The sequence below is a fragment of the Hypanus sabinus genome, chromosome 11 (genome assembly GCF_030144855.1).
Source record: "Hypanus sabinus isolate sHypSab1 chromosome 11, sHypSab1.hap1, whole genome shotgun sequence".
NCBI lineage: Eukaryota > Metazoa > Chordata > Chondrichthyes > Myliobatiformes > Dasyatidae > Hypanus > Hypanus sabinus.
The window spans coordinates 86,279,207-86,300,027 of record NC_082716.1 but is presented as its reverse complement, the minus strand read 5'-3'; the positions used below and the strand labels follow the sequence as shown (position 1 = coordinate 86,300,027).

Below are 20,821 nucleotides of genomic sequence, written 5' to 3'. Positions count from 1 at the left end.
ACATTGTGAAACTGGAAATAAATTCCCCATGCAGTAATTCTTTTCTTGTTCCCATTGTTTGCTGAAGTTAACTGGCTTGATTAGATCTATTTTTGTAAGTTATGAACTCCCCAATTGAACAAGATGTCAATAAATACCTCCAAGACCAGGAGTAAGCAGATTCAAATAACTCTGTTTATTTTTTCGTTGAAGCTAGTCATCAATTTGAACAAATCCCCTTAGATGCTTGTACTCATTTGAATGTTCATTCATCAGAATCGGGCGCAGACAAACTAAATGAAATCTGTTATAGCAGGGGTTCCCAACCTGGACCTCTCATTTAATGGTCAGGGTTCATGGCGTAAAAAGGCTGGGAACCCCTGTGTTATAGTCATCAAATTAACGAAGACTTAATGAGGGAAACCTTGTAAGTGAAATAAACTACAGCAATTATATGATAAATATTAGGCAAAATGTTTTCATTTCAGTCAATAAACTTCTCTGTATTGGCTTGAGTTCTTCCTGGCACTTGCTTCCCATAACCAGTCAGTGCCTTGTCCAGCATCAGTTCCAACCTTTCTACATCATCTTTATCCTGTATCTTTCAGGTCCTGGTCTACTTGAACTTTACATTCACAAGGCCTCAATCCTGAGGTCTTCACCACTGCATTAAATCCTTCAGCAACATAATCTGTATTTTGTTATTGCTTTCCCTTGTATGATCTGTATGAATGGCATGCAAAAGAGTCATTATACCTTGGTACATGTGACAATAATAAAGCAATTGACCAATTTCACCTCATCCTGCTTCCAATTCTCCAGCTGGGTTCCTCCAGCACATTGTTTATTGCCCTACTTTCCCCCCTTTTTGCAATGCTCTATCTCTCCCCATACACCTCTGACTCTTACCTTTTGTGCAACTGTCAAGACCAATTTCACAATTAGTGAGAAAATCTACGGCCACCATGATCCTATTCTCCAAAATTTCATTCCAAAATACTTTGAAATTTTCAAAATTCTGTCTTCCTCATAGGCACTTTGTACCTCTTTACTAACAGGTGCTGGTTTTCCATATATTTTGAGACATTGTTTTGATAACAACAGTAACAGGAATAATTCCCCATACACCTGCCTTGTTTTCATTATTGTCAACACACCATCCCTTTCCCTTAATCTCACTGCTTACACTCTTTTAGCTTTCCTTGCGTTGCTGAGCTGCATTTAATGCATTAATATCTTCTCACACTTTCCCACCTTCTTTGGGACTGCAACTCTCCTGACACTGCTCTGACTCGTCCACCCCACCCCATTAAACCAGGTGCTCTAACTCCTTTTGTTTTCAGAACACGCTGAGCAAGGCTTTGGGTCTGCATGTTCTCTAACTCACCAAGGCACTCATCTAAAGCACCACATCATCAGTTTTAGTCCTCTGCACCACTAGCATGCATCTTAAATTGCTAGATGCTGGTGTAACACTAACTAAATCCTGATTGTTGCTATATTAAGTACAGGATGTTAGTATCAGCAGAACTGCAGTGTTCCTTTCTAGTTGTCTCTAATACCAGCAAGTAAATATTTAATATTTCTTCCATAACTTCAGCTCAGTTCAGTTCAAAGTTTAATTGCGATGCGACCATACAAGAATATAATTAAAGGAATCCGTGGGCCAAAGGTGCAAAACGATTTCCCAGCAGCACACAGCACAAATAACACGTCTGGTTACGATAGCAGAATAAAACATACAGTTACAAAGAAGTAAATGATATAGCCCAGGTCCGTGAGTGGCATAGCCTGTACATTGTTGGAAAGTTGTCCTGATCCCACCAAACAAACACGGAGAGCAGCACTGACGGGGGGCCGGCTCCCAACCCCAATACGGATTCCCATGTGTCCACATGGGTCCTTGCTTGCTCCCACATCGCCTCCTGCATCACCTCTCTTAACTGGCTGCAAGTCAACTCCATGACATTAACTTGTAAAGAGACACCCCTCTTCCTTGTTTTACACTTCAGCATAAGACTACAATTTACATTGCACATTTAATAAAGTGAATCAAACACAGGAAATTATTGGAACGTGCTCAGACTTCACATAAAAGCTATTAAAGAATGGATACTCACGTCGGCTGAGGCAGAGGAGCACAGTTTGGTAGGCCGTCAACACTGAAGGTTGTAGAATCACATCTACACCAGTCATCAATGACATCACCGCCTCCTGAACACCAGAGAAGGCTCAACATTGCTTCAAAGATTGCCTAAGAGGATGAGATCATGTTAGACACTGTTCAGTGCATGGTCCATAAACAGAACTTAGAATAGTACAGCATTGGATAAGTTATTTAGCACACAATGTAGTGCTGACCTTAATGCCAATTTATACTAAATGTCTTCCTCCTATGTACCTACTTTCACTACTATCCCTGGTAACTTATTCCTGGCACCTACCACTCTCTCAGTAAAAAACCTGCCACTCACATCACCTTTAACTTCCCCTTCCCCCCCACTTTAAAAGCATCGGTGTTCAACAATATCTTGTTTCGACAATCTGAGGTACTGTGGTAAACTATGTATACCCGTCTGGACACGCCCCTCTGCTGACTGCTTCTGTGACTCCTTCCACAGACTCCTGTATAAAGGCGATTGGGGCACTGCTCCTCCCTCAGTCTGCGACATGTCGTGCTCCCTTTTCACTGTTAATAAAAGCCTATCGTTCACTTCCAGTCTCCTAGAGTTATTGATGGTGCATCAGGTACCCACTTGATTCAGAGCAGGCTTCAATTATACTGGTGTCTAGGAAGAATGTTGCAACCTGCCTCGATGACTGTCATCCAATAGCACTTACATCCACTGTGATGAAGTACTTGGAGAATTTGGTGATGAAACATATCAGCTCCTGCCTGAGAAGCAACTTGGATGCACTCCATTTTGCCTAACTTCACAACAGGTCCACAGCAGATGCCATTTCATTGGCTCTTCACTCAACCCTGGAACACCCGAATTGCTAAGATGCATACATCAGGATGTTCTTTATCAATTACAGCTTGGCTTTTGATACATCATCCTCTCAAAACTAATCAATAAGCTCCTAGACTTTGGCCTCAATTATTCCTTGTGCAACTGGATCCTTGATTTCCTCACTTGCAGATTGGCAACAACATCTCCTCCACAATGTCCAGCAGCAAAGGTGAAACACAAGGCTGTGTGCTTAGTCCCCTGATCCACTCACTTTATACTTATGATGAGGCTAAGCACAGCTCCAATTCAATATTTAAATTTGCTGACAACACCACTGTCATAGGCCAAATCAAAGGTGGTGACAGATCAGCACATGGGAGGAAGATTGAAAATCTGGATGAGTGGTGCCACAACAACCTCTCATACAATGCCAGTAAGACCAAGGAGCTGATTATTGACTTCAGGAGGAGGAAACCGGAGGTCCATGAGCCAGTCCTCACTGGGGGAATCAGACGTGGAGAGGGTCCGCAACTTTAACTTCCTCGGTGTTATCATTTCAGAGGACTTGTCCTGGGCTTAGCATGTAAGTACAATTCCGAAGAAAGCATGCCAGTGCCACTGCTTCCTTAGAAGTTTGCGAAGATTTGGTATGTCATCTAAAGTTTTGATAAACTTTAAAAGATGTATGGTGGAGAATATATTGACTGGTTGTATCATGGCCTGGTATGGAAACATCCTTGAATGGAAAATCCTATAATATGTAGTGGCCTGGTCCATCGTGGTTAAATACTTCCTTACCACTGAGTGATCTACAAAAACAGCTATGATAGGAAAGCAGCATCAAGGACCCCCACCTCAGAGGTCATGTTCTCTTCTTGTTGCTGCCATCAGGAATAATGTAGAAGACCCTCAGAGCTCACACCACCAGGTTCAGGAACAGTTATTATCCCTCAACCATTCGGCTCTTGAACCAGAGGGGAGAATTTCACTTGCCCCATCATTGACCTGTTCCCACAAGCTATAGACTCACTTTCAAGGTCTCTTGATCTCATATTTGCAACATTTATTGCTCATTTATTATTATTATTATATTTTCACAATTTGTTGCTTTTGCACACTGGTTGTTTGTCTGTCCTGTTGGGTGCAGTCTTTCATTGATTCTCTTGTGTTTCTTGGATTTACTGTGTATGCCTGCAAGAAAATACATCTCAGGGCTGTGTATGGTGACATAGAAGTACGTTGATAATAAATCAGCTATGAAGTGATCTGAAAAATGGAAAATGGAATTTAAAGCAGACAAGTGTAAGGTGTTTCGGGGGACCAAACAAGGTAGGTCTTACACAGTAAGTAGGGCACTGAGAAAAGTGGATTTGGGAATAGAGATCCATAATTCCTTCAAAATGCTGTCATGGATAGATAGGGTCATAAATAAAGCTTTTGGCACATAGCCTTCATAAATCAATGGATTGAGTACTGGAACACACACAAAATGCTGGAGGAACTCAGCAGACCTGGCAGCATCTAGGAAAAGAGTACAGTCGACATACAGGAGTTGGGATGTTATGCTGAAATTGTATAAGACATTGGTGAGGCCTAATCTGAAGTACTGACTCCAGTTTTTTTCATCTACCTACAAGAAATGTGTCAATAAGATTGAAAGACTGCAGAGCAAATTTACAAGGATGTTGCTAGGACTTGAGGACCAGAATTATATGGAAAAGTTGAATAGGTTAGGACTTTATTCCCTGGAATATGGAAGATTGAGGGGAGATTTGATAGAAGTATACAAAATTATGAGGGGTTTCCACAAGGTAAATACAAGCAGGCTTTTTCCAGTGAGACTAGAGGTCAGAGGTTAAGAGTGAAAGGTAAAATGTTTAAGGGGAATCTAAGGAGGAACATCTAATCTCAGAGGGTGGTGAGAGTCTGGAATGAGCTGCTAACACAAGTGGTGATTGTGGAGTCGGTTTCAACACTAAAGAGAAATTTGGATAGGTACAGTATATGAATGCGAGAGGTATGGAAGCCTGTGGTCCGGGTGCAGGTTGATGATACTGGTACACATGGCCTGTTTTTGTGCTGTAGTGTTCTACCACTCTATGCTTACACTGAACTTTGAATGTCCTCTGGTGTTTGACATTTCTGCCCCATAGAAGAACTTTTGACTGTTTACCCTATTGATGCTGCTCATAATTATACAAACCTCTATCAGGTCTCCGTTCAGCCTCCAACGCTCTAGAGAGAACAACCCAAGTTTATCCAACTTTTCCTTATACCTTGCACTCTCTATTCCATGCAACATCCTGGTAAACCTCTTCTGCACTCTCTCCATAGACTCCACATCCTTTTCATAATGGGGTTACTGCAACTGCATGCAATGCTCCAAGTGTGGTCTGACTGAAGTTTTATATAGCTGGAGCATGTCTTCCTCACTATTAAACTCATTATCTCTACCAAAGAAGGAAAACTGAAGGGCTCACGAACCCCTTGTTTAATGATTTAAGTCCATAGCATAGAAACGGTTGGAAACCCCTGCATTACCTATACCTTCTTTACACTCCTTATCCACTTGAAGCCACTCTCAGTGAACCATGGACTGAGACACCAAGATCCCTTTGTATCTCAATGCTATTCAGGAGTCTATCATTAACAGTATACCTCCTCTTTTCATATGAACTTCCAAAATATAACACCTCACATTATTCCCAGTTAAAGTGCAACTGCCACATCTCTTCCCATACCTGTTACTGATCAATACCCTGTTGTATTATTTTATACACTTTACCCTGTTCACAACTCCATCAATCTTAGTGTCTACCATAGACTTGCTAATCCATCCATTTTCTTCCAAATCTTTGATATAATTCTCAAACAACTGAGGTCTTTTCAGACAACAACCTGTTTCTGCCCTCTAGTCAATCTAACAGTATAGTCTGTACTCTCTCTCTCTTCTATGGGCAAGCCAGTTCCTAATCCATATTTTTAAAAATTGGTTTTGTTTGTCACATGTACATTAAAACATCCAGTGAAATGGACTGTATGTGAAGGTCTATACCCTTCATCATGCTGAACCCATCACCTGATGCTTACTTTGAGCAGTGCCTGTGCAAATGAAACATTTAACGTAATGCTCAACTTCAACATCTGTATTACGGAGTTATTCTATTGCTGAGAAAGACCTTCAAGTTAGTATTTTTTTGTGAAAACCTGATCCAGGAGAGCATTTCACATATTAACCTTTTTAATATAAATCTGGCCTTGTGCTATCCATCAGTTTTCCTCATTCATCTTCATGACCATTCTTAACTAAATATATTTCCAGCACTTCACAAGGTTGGTAATGAATTACTTTTGCTGAGAGCTTATAGCACAAAATAATGAAAAAATGGCAGTGTGAGAAAATGCTGTTAGTTAGATAACAGAGCAACCACTTTAATAGCATGCTCAAACAAGCCCTTGTTTTATCAACATGAATATGGTGAAAAATCAGAAGGGGGATCTGCTTTGCAGACATAGAGATCTGAAGGCTTGAGCACTTCTCCAGGACTCCCTTTCTCTACTCCGCTCACCCTAGCCTGTTTTTACTGAGAAGTAAACAAGCTTTTCATCATGGTATTCCACAAAATAGCTGAGGCTTCATGAATAGTTTGCTCTCCTGTGATACCATCATGTGACCTTAGGCAACAAGGCTAAATTTCATTTGTTGGGAGCTCAGTAGAAAGGAGGGTGATAAGTATCCCCTCGAGATTGCATTGTCTTCTGTCATGGCTGATCCATCCCAGACCTCCTTTTGGCCAGATCTCCATTGCCCCCAACCCCAGAATCTTTCAAAAGTTTATCAGCTTCATCTGTTTCTAATGATCTAGCTTTCACAATTCTCTTGGGTAGAGAATTCCAGAGATTCACTATCATCTGTGAAATGCAGTTTTTATTCATCTTTTACCTGAAACCTAGTGACCACATTTGAGACTCTCCCACCACTATAAACATCTTGACATCTACCCTTACGATCACAATTAAATCACCTCACATTCTTCAAAACTGTACGAAGTACAGATCCAATTTGCTTAACCCCTCTTGGGAGTAGAGGAGAAATGGATCTGTGGTGAGGTCCCATGCTGCTTTTACTCACTTGTTTTGGTGTGCAAAATTAAGAGGAACCTGAAACAGTGAAAACAGACAGGTCCTGTTTCCCATTGCATTTGATCCAAAAGGCAGGGGCATGGATTGATAGAAATATCAGAAAGTAGATGAGAAACTGGACTCTGGACCAGATGAGGAACCAGAGAGTGCTCTGGAACTCACTGCTTGATAGGATCGTAGAGGCAAAAAGCCCACCACCCTTACATGGTATGTGTGCTTGAAGAACTTGAACTTGGTGGTCCATTGGAAGGTGCTACTTCAAGCAATATGACCTGATGGGCTGACTGTCTTCTTCCTGTCTTGTAAATTTTCTCTCATTCTAATAAGTTGGCTTTGTGCTCAGCCTGACAATGGAAAATCTTTGCTGGGAGGACAGCAGAAGGAAATAACAAGATGTAATGTCTTAAGGCGATATTTTATCCTATTCCAATCTACTCTCTGGCTTTTTAACACCAGGCTTCAATTTTATGCCTGTGTAACACTTTTCTTTAGTACTAAAGTTCCACTGTGAATTTAAAGATGCTTGCATTTGCACTTTTGGTTTTTGCAGTGCTCTCATTTGATAAGTGGATTTAACTGTTTGGGTGCTACACTTTTTCCAACAATTCATCTTATGATTAACTTTTGTTCTGCTTTTTAAACCATTTTTATACAGTTGCGCCTCATTCAACGTATATTTATCTATTTCTTAAAGACTCACAACAGCGCCACGCCCTGACAGGTGAGCTGTATCCTGAAAGATTGACAACTTACCTTTTGTGTTTCATTATCACTAAGCAGTTCATAAAGTGGTGCTGCCTTGGTGACGTCCAGCAACACAGGTTCTTCCTGCATGTTCTGACCCCCTTTCGGATGACACAAGTGACAGGAGGTCGGGCAACCTCCCCTGTTTTCACAGTACATTCTCACTCCAGAGGCCATGAGCTCATCACCAGAATCAAGAAGGCTACCAATGTAGGCTGGAAAAGTTAAAGATTTTGGATCCTTTTCATGCTCTTCAGATTCATCAGATGGAGAATTGCCTGTATGAATAAACAGATGACATTTTATCATAAGGCATAAGTAGGCATAATCAGCAAGTGCCTTTAGAACCCAACAAAGTGTATAATTTGTACAATTAATAACACAGAACCAAAATAGGCTAATCATCTATTAGCCTAATATCTACACTAATCCCATTTACCCACATTAGTTCCATAGTCTTCAAAGTTCTGATGATTCACTTCAACAGGAAGGATGAAAAACTGAACAAGAATAATTAGTAACCACATTACCAGATTGCAAATTTAATTCCAAGAGTATTCCGTTCTGGTCACCAATTCATAGGAAGGATTTAGAGAGGTTGCGAAAGAGATTTACTAGGATGCTGTCTAGATTAGGGAGCATGTCTTCCGAGGAGAAGTTGATCAAGCTAGGACATTTCACTTTGGAGTAAAAGAGGATGAGAAGTGAATGGATAGAGGTATATAAGATGATACACAGATCAAATGCATAGTGAAACACTATTGCTTAGGATAGACATGGCCAAAACAAGAGGGCATAATTTTAATGCGATTGGAGGAACGTGTAGGGAAGGGGCTGAGGTCAGGAGTAAGCCTTTATGCAGAGAGTTGTGAGTGCCGAGGTGGTGGTAGATACAGATACATTATGAAGATTTGAAAAACTCTTAGATAGGCATGTGACTGGTAGAAAAATGGAGGGCTATGTGGGAGGGAAGGGATAGATTGACTTTAGAGTAGGTTAAAATGTTGGCACAACATTGTGGGTCGTAGGACCTGTATTGTAGTGTTCTATGTTCTAGGAGACAAGATTGTGTCTTATACATTAATATCCCAGCACATAACTCTCTTGTGTGTGGCGATAAATCAGGGAAGAAGATTCATTTGCAAGATATCATAAAATATTTTGCATTCAGTGATTACTTGGCCTAATTTTAATCTCTATCTGAGCTTCCCTATCTGCTCCACTCCCATAGTATTGCACTGGAGTGTGAGACTAGACTTTTGTGCCCAAGTTGCTGGAGAACTTTGACCAAAATCCTCCTGACTCAAAAGCAAGAGTAATACTAACTTACCGAGAGCCACAAAGGTTTTAAACATTAAATTCATATTTAACTTTCTTAGCTATCTCAACACATTGCTAAGAACCTTTAAAGTCAACTCCCTTGACATTGATAAATTTTCTATCCAATCATAAACACAAGTTGAACCCGAACCAAGCAAAAATATTAAGTGTAGTCAACCTTAAGACTGAAACAACAGAACCTGATGGTCAAGGAACACACACTCCATTCCCATCAGGTTTTCCACACTGCCCACTTGCATACATGACTCAGCCTCATATTTCCTTTTTACAATGGTTCCCATCCACTGTTCCTTTTAAGCTGCATAGGTATGCAGCTGGACAGTAGCTGAAATGCTCCTGTGCACTTAACCTTCGTTGCTGTGCAAATGGGTTGCTGCTGTTAGCAAATTTCACGCCAAGTGCCAGTTAGAATAAACCTGATTTTGATTCTGATTCTGATGCTAATTTAAAGTGCCATGCAGTTTTCAGGCTGTGTAAAAAAATTCCTGCTCGGAACATTGGTAGGTCCGTGCAGCTGTGAAAAAAAATAGAGGGAACGTTAATCTCATTCTACAACCTTTATAAATTTCAATGTTCAAAACACATCCACTCATGGAAGTCATGATGAAAAAATCAACCTAAACCAAAGCTCTATTTTCTCTGCACAGTTTGCTGCCCATGTGTTTCAGTAATTTATGCTTTTATTTCATATGTCCAGAATCAAAAGTTGTTTTAGTCCTTTCAGCCACCCAAATTCTACCCATCAAGCACCTCTGACCTAATATGCAGTTGCCTCGTTTAACAATAAAATTTAATATATATTAACAATATAATTAGATTTAATTTCTCATTTTCAATTTAATTTCTGCAACAGTTACTGTTTATTGATTTATATTCATTAAGTTTCTCAGCACTTCTTTACTATGTAACATAAATCAGTCAGCACATGAGGTAATAATACTCCCAAGGGATTAACTGAAACACCTCATTGATAAAGCATTATCAAATAATCTAATCTCATGGTAAACTATTCCTCTTGTCTTGTCCATACTGCACCAACCACCACCACTGGGCTATAAGTGTTCAGTCCCTCATGCATGCAGTTGTAATTTAAATTGCAGAGTTTAAAAGCAGCGACTTGAAAGTTTTACTATCAGCGGCAGATTTAATGTGTGGCGGCAGGGAGTTCCAAACTGGAATGGTCCTAGGGTACAGTGAGCAGTCCTTGTTGGTCTGGATGGTCTTGTGGTTCAGGGATTGGTTTTGTCGGGTTGCTGGTCCGTTACTCTGGTTACACAAAAGGTGACTAATGTTGGATGGAGTTAATGAATGAGTTTCCTTGTAAACTGTAGTAAGCCTTTGGAGGGTATCCCATTTGAGAAGCATATCTGTAACACTACTGGTCTTTCCATAGTCACTGGTTACAAACCTAACAGCTCTTCTCTGGACTTTCTCAAGATTATTGATGTGAATGGTTTGGTAGGCACTACAGTATTCAAGTCTTGGACAGACAAGAGTTTTATAAGCAATTTCTTTTGTGGTTTTTGAGCAATTCCAAAAGTTACACTGTAAAAGTCTAAGGATTTTGTTGGAACTTGAAATGGGTTGGTTGATGTGTTTTGCCCAGCTAAGGTTATCTAACAGTTCAATGCCCAAGTAGGGGTAATGTTTTACTTCCTGGAGTGCAGTATTTCCCATGAAGTATTGATGATGGTAACAATTTTTCTTGTGGGTCATTCTCATAATGTAGCACTTTGAGATGTTAAATTTCATCTGCCAGGAGGACTCCCACTTGCACAGCAAGTTAATGTTTTGTTGAAGGATACTGCAGTCATTTGGAGAATTTATGGGTCTGTACAGAATCAGGTCATCTGCTAACGGTCTGACTCCAAATGTAACACAAGTTGGAAGGTCATTTATATAGGTTAAAAAAAGTAGTGGGCCCAAGACACTGCCCTGTGGTACTCCCGAAAACACTGGACAGGGGGATGAGGATTGCCCATTGATTAATACCTTCTGGTGCCGTTTAGTTAGAAAGCTTTTGATCCAATCCTTGGTAGAGCCTCGGATGCCAAGATGGTCAAGTTTAGTGAACAAGCGTTGATGTGGTACAGTATCAAAAGCTTTACTAAAATCCATTATGCAAAGGTCAACTTGACTTTTGCATCCAGAATCTGGGATAGATAATTAACCAGTCCGGCTAACTGTGTTTCAGAAGACCGTGCAGTCTGTCGGACAGAAGTGAGAATCTCTCTGCATGACCCATGATATTGCTGTGAATATTGTGTTCTCACTGCTTGCAAAACAATTAAGTGACACAGGATGGTAATTAGATGGTAAAGACCGGTCCCCTTTCTTGTAGTTTGGTTTGACATTGGCATTGAGCCAGTCTTTAAGCAAGGTTCCAGTAGACAAAGACTTTTGATAGATATTTTGGAGTATTGGAGTGGCACTAGCGGCACATGTTTTGAGAATACAGGCTGACACTCTCCCCCTCACAATGTTGAGAAATCACACTATTTGATGCATTTAAAATTAATATACTCCTAACAGATAATAAGAGTGAACAGAATCTTTAATATGGCTCATGTGATGGTTTTGGTGTAGCTTTAACCTTCCTGCTAACTTAGAAGGATTCTGTCTGCAATAATTATATTCAAAATACTTAACTGCAAAGAATACTTCTGTCTTCTTATTTAGAACAGACTGCTATTAATCTGTCTGAAGTATATTTTGATTTTACAAGTAGATTATTGTTTCAGTTAGTTTGTCAAAAATGTCATTTTGGAAAACCATAGAGCCTAATGTGAGTCGGATCATGTTCACTGACTGCAGTCGCAATTGAGTGCCAGATACAACTTTCTTTACACATTAAACGTTGTTGACTGTTGGGTGTTTGTCATCAATTATGCTTGTTGATGTGACTCTAGCACACTACACAGACACACAGTATATTATATAATACAACTATCATATAGACATCCACAGCATAGTGAATTTTAAATTGTCCCATTCAGACCAAAAGATATAATCACTGCGGAGACTTTCTTACTCTTGTGGTATAACATCTTTCTTGACGGAGGCGGTGGGGGGGTGGGGGGGGGGAGGTGTGGTCAGTCTGCCTGGCAGGTGACACTTGTGGCTTGAAACAATCTCAGGTTCTGCAGCCTCCTCCATGGTGATTGTGGGAGTTGACTCTGAGACTGCAGGAAGTGGTTCTGACAGCCCTAGTACCTTTCTTTTGTAACAATTGACTCCGCTCACTTCAGCTGATTGATGTGTCATCTCCAGATGTCATCAGAGCTAATCTCCACTGTATAGGAGAGTGGTCCAGTTCTGTCTTTAACCTTGCCAAGTACTCACTTTTGTTCACCTCCTTAGTCCCTTCAGCAGGACTTCTTGTCCAGGAGTGAAATATCGAACCATCTTGTTTGAGGAGCTCTCAATTTGGTTTTGAGGAGATCCAAAAATGAATGCAAGAGACGATCCAGGAACAGCATAACACGTCAGTCATTGGTGTGGAGTGTGTTGCACAGCGACATGCAAGGAGGAAATTGCCGAGATTCTGATTCAGTGTAGTGTGTCTTGCTGAGACTGCTCACAGTGGATCCTTTAGACCAGGGTTTCTCAACCGGTGTTCCGTGAGAGGTTGCTCTCGAGAGATTGTGATAAAAAAATTGTTTTTTGAACTTAGCGCAATGTGCAATGCTAGTGCTCGCAGTGATGGGCAGTGACCAGCAGCCCCTTTAGGGGTCTCTGAGACAAGTGCACAGTAGGACTGTGTTTATTCTCAGTTGCTGATGCTAGATAGTGGAGGCCGTTGATAATTGCTGAGCACTGTATTGCATGGATGGTGAGCTCTTTATTCCACAGAGGTGAGAATGGTAAGTAGCTTGGGTCAGATTGATAAGTCCCCTGGTCCTGATAGAATGTATCCCAGTTATTGAAAGAAATGGCAGAGGTTATAGTTGAGGCTTTGGTGATAATTTACCTAAACTCATTGGACTCTGGGCAGGTCCTGACAGAAGGTAAATGTCACACCAGTGTTCAAAAAAGGATGTAGGCAAAAGGCAGGTAACTATAGGCTAGTTAGTTTAATATCTGTAGTTGGGAAAATGCTTGAAGCTATCATTAAAGAAGAAATAGCGAGGCATCTGGAAAGGAATGGTTCCGTCAGGCAGGTGCAGCATGGACACAGCAAAGGCAGGTCCTGTTTGAAAAACAACTGGAGTTCTTTGAGGATATAACGAGCACACAGAGGGGTACTGATGGACATTATTTACTTCAATTGCCAGAAGGTGTTTGATAAGGATAAAAGTCTTATCCATAGATAAGGATGCATAGAGTTGGGAGTGGTGTATTAACTTTGATGGATGATTGGTTAACCAATAGAAAGCAGAAAGTTGGGATACATGGGTGTTTCTCCAGCTGGCGATCAGTGGTGAGCCGTGTGCTATAAGGCTGGGCCTGCAACTGTTCATGATATACATTTATGATCTGGAAGAGGGGACTGAGTGTAAATTATTTAAGTTTGCTGATGACACTAAATTGAGTGGAAAAGCAAATTTTGCAGGGGATACAGAGAGTCTGCAGAGAGATATAGATAGGTTAAGTGAGTGGGCAAGGGTCTGGCAAATGGAGTACAATGTTGGTAAATGTGAGGTCACCCACTTTGGAAGGAAAAATGGAAGATCATATTATTATTTAAATGATAAAAGATTGCAGCATGCTGCTGTGCAGAGCGACTTGGGAGTGCTTGTGCATGAATTGCAAAAGGTTGGTTTGCAGGTGCATCAGGCTATCATGAAAGCAAATGGAATGTTGGTCTTCATTGCTGGGAGGATGGAATTTAAGAGCAGGGAGGTTATGCTGCAACTGTACATGCTACTGGTGAGGCTGCACCTGGAGGACTGAGTGCATTTCAGGTCTCTTTACTTGAGGAAGGATATATTGGCTTTGGAGGCAGCACAGAGAAGGTTCACCAGGTTGATTCCAGAGATGAGGGGCTCAGACTATGAGAAGAGATTGAGTCACCTGGGACTGTATTCACTGGAAATCAGAAGAATGAGAGGAGATCTTATAGAAACATATAAAATTATGAAAGGGACAAATAAGATAGAGGCAGGAAAGTTGTATCTACTGGTAGGTGAGATTAGAACTAGGGGACATAGCTTCAAGATTCTGGGTAATAAGTTTAAGATGGAGATGAGGAGAAACTGCTTTTCCCAGAGAGTGGTGAATCTGTGGAATTCTCTGCCCAATAAAGCAATAGGGGCTACCTCAGTAAATATATTTAAGACAAAGTTGGATAGATTTTTGCGTAGTAGAAGAATTAAGGGTTACAGGAAAAAGGCAGGTAGGTGGAAATGAGTCCATTGTCAGATCCGTCATGATCTTATTGAATGGCAGAGCAGGCTCGATGGGCCAGATGGCCTACTCCTGCTCCTGTTTCTTGTTCTTAATTGGTGAGTGCTGTATTGCACAGAGGGGAAGATGGTAGGTTAAAAATTGGTGAGGGCTGTATTGCATTGAGGGGAGGATGGTAGGGTGATGGTGAGGGCTGTATTGCACAGAGGGGAAGATGGTAGGTTAAAAATTGGTGAGGGCTGTATTGCATGGAGGAGAGGATGGTAGGGTGATGATGAGGGCTATATTGTATGGAGGGGAGGATGGTAGGGTGATGGTGAGGCCTGTATTGCATGAAGGGGAGGATGGTAGGGTGATGGTGAGGCCTGTATTGCATGAAGGGGAGGATGGAGGATAGTAAGAGATCTCTTACTATCTTTCCTTTCGGTTAGTCCTGACGAAGGGTCTCGGCCCAAAACGTCGACAGCGCTTCTCCCTATCGATGCTGCCTGGCCTGCTGTGTTCTATCAGCATTTTGTGTGTGTTGTTGTCCCATACAAATACTGGTTGAATTGTTTTACACCCCAAATGAAATTCAAGGCCTCTCTGTCAATCTGTACATAATTTTTCCTGCAGCAGTAAGGGAATATGATGCAAAGTCAATAGGTCATTCATTTCCATCACCTATAATATGTGACATGTCTTCACCTATAATTGTTGTGTCAAAAGTCTTTACAGTTCCAATAGAAACAAACCTTTAGCAAGCAATGCTGCACACAGCGCACCTTATTGCTAAGGTACAACAAGTGGTACTGAGCTCAGAAGCTCATCCGAGTCTGTTTAACTGCATTGCCCGGTTCCATTTGGCCCACAGTGTCAGTTGAATTTTAACCTGTGGTGAGCTCAAATCCAAGAGACCTCACCACCTTTTTATACCCCAGTCTCATTCTTTTATACCCTGGTCTCTTCTCTCCACTCCTACCTGGGTCGATCCTTTGTCCAGGTTGACCCATCATGTGACTATTGGGTACTAGCCTACAAAGTACCAAGGACATCTTCCGGGAGCGTTGTCTCAGAAAGGAGCATCCATTACTAAGGCCCTCCAGCACCCAGGTCATGCCCTTTTCTCACTGTTATCATCAGGTATGAGATACAGAAGCCTGAAAGCACACAATCAGCGATTCAGGAACAGCTTCTTCCCTTCTGCCATCCGATTCCTAAATGGACATTGAAGCTTTGGACACTACCTCACTTTTTTTAATATACAGTATTTCTGTTTTTTGCACATTTTAAAAAATCTATTCAATATATGTAATTGATTTACTTGGTTTTTAATTAAATATATTTTTTCTTCTTCTCTGCTATATTATGTATTGCATTGAACTGTTGCTGCTAAGTTAACAAATTTCACGTCATATACTGGTGATAATAAACCCGATTCTGATTCTGACTTTTGTCTTGGGTTCTACAAGTCAGGTCTGCAGAGATAATACCTTGGTCACCTAGCACCCAGGCCACCCTTCCCTGCACATCACACAGCTGATCCCAGCAATTATTCCTTGCACTCTCTGGCTGACATCTTAGGATTCTTACTATAATACGAGGTATCACAGGCAAGCTTCACTGGATGATGTGGGCCATAATGTGTGAGTACAGTGTCTGATGTCACCATTCCTTTTACCTTTGGAAAGCCATTTCTTCCTGATCTGTAGTAATGAGTTCAAGGGTGGAGCACCGTAGCCAGGTTCGGCAGGAACTTGTTACAGTAATTCACAATCCTAAAAACGATCTGACCTGTGACACATCCTTTGGTCTTGGGGCATCCACCACTGCTTGAATTTTCTCAGCAAATCTTCATAATCCTTGGGGATCAATGATGTGACCACATTTAAGTGATGCTTGGTTTAAAGAATTTACACTTTTGTGTTGTGCTCCAAGCTTTGTGCTTTCATCTTTATAACACAGTTTTGAGATTTTGGAGATCTTCCTTGTCATCCTCACTGGTGACAATGATGTTGTCCAGGTAACACTGAGTGTGTGGCCAGCCTTACATCACCCGGTCCATAGCTTTCTGTCGGAAAGCAGGTGCAGATACTACTCCATAAATAAGCCTGTTAGAGTGATAAAGCCTTTTGTTTGTGTTTATGATAAGAAACAATGTGGACTCTTCTCCCATCTCCATCTGAAGGTAGTCTGCAAATAAGTCCACTTTGCAGAAGTCTTTTCCTCCAGAATCATTAGCAAATATATGCTCTATCCTGGGCAGAGGGTATTGATCCACTTCCAGTACTGTGTTGATGGTGACCTTAAAATCATCATAGATCATGACACACCCACTCTTCTACTGAGACTGCTGGCATTGCTTGTGGTTCAATAATAGTTGCTCACTATCCATTCAACCTTGGAAAGAATTCCTTCAGCCTCTATGATATCTAGCTTACTGGCTACTTTTTACAGATGGTATGAAGAACTGGATGGGCTTTGTAAAACTTGTGCATGAAATTTTCGTAAAACACTATTTTATCCTTGATATGTTTGAGTTTCATAATGTTATTCTTGAACACTGCTGTGGCATTATCCAGTACTTTTCCTAATTTGCTTTCAGTTATCTCTATTGCAAGGGTTGTAGCATGCAAATGAAGGATGAATCTCCAGTCAAGGTGTAGGTGTTTCAGCCAATCATGGACCCAAAATGCTGGGCCTCCTGTTTTTACCACATGCAAGCCCAACGTGGGCTGTTGGTTGTTGTATTTTACTGTTACAAATGTCATTGCCACAAGAGTTATCTTTTCTCCAGTATAAGTTATTAGTTGGCTATCTGCAGGCTTCAGTTCACTATCTTTGAAATGGCTTTCATTCTGATTTTGTGGAATGATTAAAACAGTCAAGCCAATGTCCAATTCAATTTTAATTAAATTGCTTTTCAATTCTGGTGTGAGCCTTATTGCTTGTCTGTTTCTTATTAGTTTTCATATTGTAAATCTTAAGATTCCTCAGTCCGGTGTCGCTCTCTGTCAGATTTTTTCAATAACAACAAGCAGATTAGTGCTGTTTTTCAAACTCCAACTTGACTTTTTATCTTTATCTCTTCCCTGTGCAGTCCATTTATTTTTGTCTGCCTGACATGCTCTTTGTACTGTACGTGTTCTACTTTGTTGCATTTTCTGCGAGTTTCAACTTTAAACCAGGCATTGGTCTGGTGTATATGAGCCCCTGCCGCAACTGTGACAATATTTGTTTGGCCAGGCAGGTTTCTGTTTAGATGTTGCAATTTCATGCTCACTGTCATTTCTGACTGCAACTCAATGCGTCTCTGGGTGCTGTTTCCATTGATACAGCATCTTCAACTGCTCTTTCAAATGTGACATGTACCTTAGTTAGGGGCCATTTTTGAATGCTTTCTTGTAAGATTCCACAAACTAAATGATTGTTCAGTGCATGATTAAGCCCATCACTGAACTTACAATGCTTGGACAGTCTCTTCAATTCAGCCATAAAAGCTGAAATGGATAACAGGAGGGATAGCAATGTAGGTCCATGATTGGCTGAGACACCTACAACTTGACTGGAGATCCATCCACTAATTGTATGCCTCAAGCCTGCAACAGAGTTAACTGAAAACAAATTAAGAAGTCTGAATTGGACAATCCATACCAGGCATGTGTAAAAAGAACCACTTTTCAATCAGGGTGTTGATCGAGATTTCAAAGGCAGAGTTTTGCAGCAGTTTCTCAGAGCAAAGGAGCAACCAATCGGGAAGAGGCGTTCATTAGAAAGGGGGAATACAATTAATGCAGGTGCAACCAGAGTGGCCATTCTTTTGTAGTATGCCAGCCTTTAGAGTGGCTTTGGCTCATGAGGCTTAGGCAAGGTCAGGCTTGGGTGAGGTAGGTTGTCTTATAAGTTACTCTCTCTGTGTTCTTATTTGTTCATCCGTAATCTATTAGTGCATGGTATAATGACAATGGCTCCAGGGGCAGTGCTCTGAACTGTGTGTGGGATGTGGCAAGTCTGGGAGATCTCCAATCTCCCAGATGAAGATATCTGCACTAGGGGTACTAAGGTCCATGTTCTGAGAGAGCATATATTTCAAAGTTCTAATGTTTTGCCACCCACGTGGCACTTTGTTCTTTCATATTTACATTCAGGGGGTATACCCCCAACCGCCCACCCCTCAACTCCCATGGGAGAAGGACCCTAGACTGTGGTCCTTCCCCACCGGGCCCTTGCGGTGGCTGCACCGAGTTTGAGTGCGTCCCTCAGCACGTACTCCTGCAGCCAAGAATGTGCCAGTCGGCAGCATTCCCCCACGGACATCTCCGTGTGCTGGTAGACCATCAAGTTTCGGGCCAACCAAAGAGCGTCATTCACCGAGTTGATGATCTACCGGCAGTACCGGATGTTGGTCTCGGTGTGCGTCCCCGGGAACAGCCGGTAGATTAAAGAGTCCTCTGTTACACAGCTGCTGAGGATGAACCTCGACACTGCCCCTTCCATCCTCCTCCACACCTTCTCCACGAACCCACAGTGTGCAAAGAGATGGGTCACCGACTCCTCCTCAATGCAGCCATCCTGTGGGCAGAGGGGTTTGGAGGCGACGTTTCGGACGTACAGGAGGGATCGGACTGGGAGGGCCCCTCTCACCGCCAGCCAGGCGAGGTCTTGGTGCCTGTTGGTGAGGTCTGGCGATGAGGCATTTTGCCAGATGAACTGGACGGTCTGCTCAGGGAACCACCCCACTGTGTCCATCACGTCCTTCTCCTGCAGTGCCTGCAGGACATTACCTGCTGACCACTGCTTGATGGCCCTGTGGTCAAAGGCGTTGACCTGAAAGAACTTCTCTATGAAGGACAGGTATGGCGGCAACGGCCAGCTGACAGGGGTGTTGCGCGGGAAAGGGGCCAGACCCATCCTTCGTAGCCAGGGTGACAGGTAGAATCTGGGCACATAGTGGTACTTGGTGCCCACATACCTGGGATCCACACACAACCTGATGCAGCCACACACGAAGCTGGCCATCAGGGTGAGGGCGACATTGGGGACTTTTTGCTCACGTTGTCCAGGGACCTGTGCATGGTGGTCCATCTGACCCGCTCCATCTTGGATCCCCAGATGAATCTGAAGACGGCTCGGGTGATTTCCGAGCTGAAGAATCGTCGGAAGGTGACATTGAAGAACCCAACAAAGTCCTGGATGCAGTAGATGTCGTTGATCGTGAATCCGCAACAGTCCGTCAGAACCTTCTGGATGAAGGTCACTCTCGAAAATCTGTTGCCCTCGCTCTGGCGTCGCACTGTCAGCCGGACAGTGTTCTTGATGCCCAGGCCTCAGGCCGATGCGTTGTTGTCTTCAGCCATCCCCTTCACCACTGTCATTGTTGTCGCTGGAAAGGGGTGTTAGATTGGGAGCTAATCAGCATTAGGATCCACTCCTGCGACAGTGCAAAACCTTCTCCGCCTTCCGATCATCGTGTATCCCAAGGGAACTCCACTTGATCTTAGCCAAAAGCATATTAAGGAACTGGAGCTGCAGCTCAATATCCTTCAACTCATACGGGAAAATGAGGAGGTGATAGACAGGAGTTACAGGAAGGTAGTCACCCCTAGGCTGCAGGAGACAGGTAAATAGGTGACTGTCAGGAGAAGCAGGGAAAATATACAGCAAGTGCAGAATACACCTGTGGGTGGCTGTTCGCTCAATAATTAGTATATAACTTTAGATACCATTGAGCGGGTAGTCTCCCTGGGAAGGAGCCACAGTGACTGGGTCTCTGGCCCTGAGTCTGGTGCTGTGACTCAGAAGAGCAGAGGAGTGAAGAGGACTGCAGTGTTGATAGGAGATTCTTTAGTCAGAGAGACAGAGATGAGGTTCTGTGGGCACGATAGAGACACCTGGATAGTATGTTGCCTCCCTGGTGTCAGGGTCAAGGATATCTCAGATTATGTCCATGGTATTCTCAAGGGCGAGAGTGAGCAGCCAGAAATCTTGGTACATATTGACATCAATGACGTTGGTAGGCAAGGAGAGGAGGCCCTGAAGAGAGAATTTAGGGAGCTATGTAGAAATCTGAAGAAGAAGACCTCCAGGGTAGTAATGTCTGGATTGCTGCCTGTACCATGTGCCAATGAGGGTAAGAATAGGATTATTTATCCAGTGAATGTATGGCTGAGGAACTGGTGTAGAGGGCAGCAGTTTAGATTTACGGATCATTGGGATCTCTTCTGGGGAAGGTACAAAAGGGACGGGTTACACCTGAACCCAAGGTGGTCCAATATCCTTATGGGCAGATTGGCTAGAGTTGTTCATATGGGTTTGAACTAATTTGACAGGGGGAT

The 20,821-nt window shown here is 42.3% G+C and overlaps 1 protein-coding gene across 1 annotated transcript in view; it reads right to left on the bottom strand.

The window, feature by feature from the left end:
- Positions 1-20,821, bottom strand: part of astn1 (astrotactin 1) — a 2,712,832-nt gene that overhangs the window by 145,767 nt on the left and 2,546,244 nt on the right. The window contains exons 17-18 of the mRNA XM_059984849.1: positions 7,830-8,098; positions 2,100-2,233 (exon numbers count right to left, since the gene is read on the bottom strand). Coding sequence (XP_059840832.1) covers positions 2,100-2,233; positions 7,830-8,098 — 403 coding nt within the window. The remainder of the gene's footprint in view (positions 1-2,099; positions 2,234-7,829; positions 8,099-20,821) is intronic.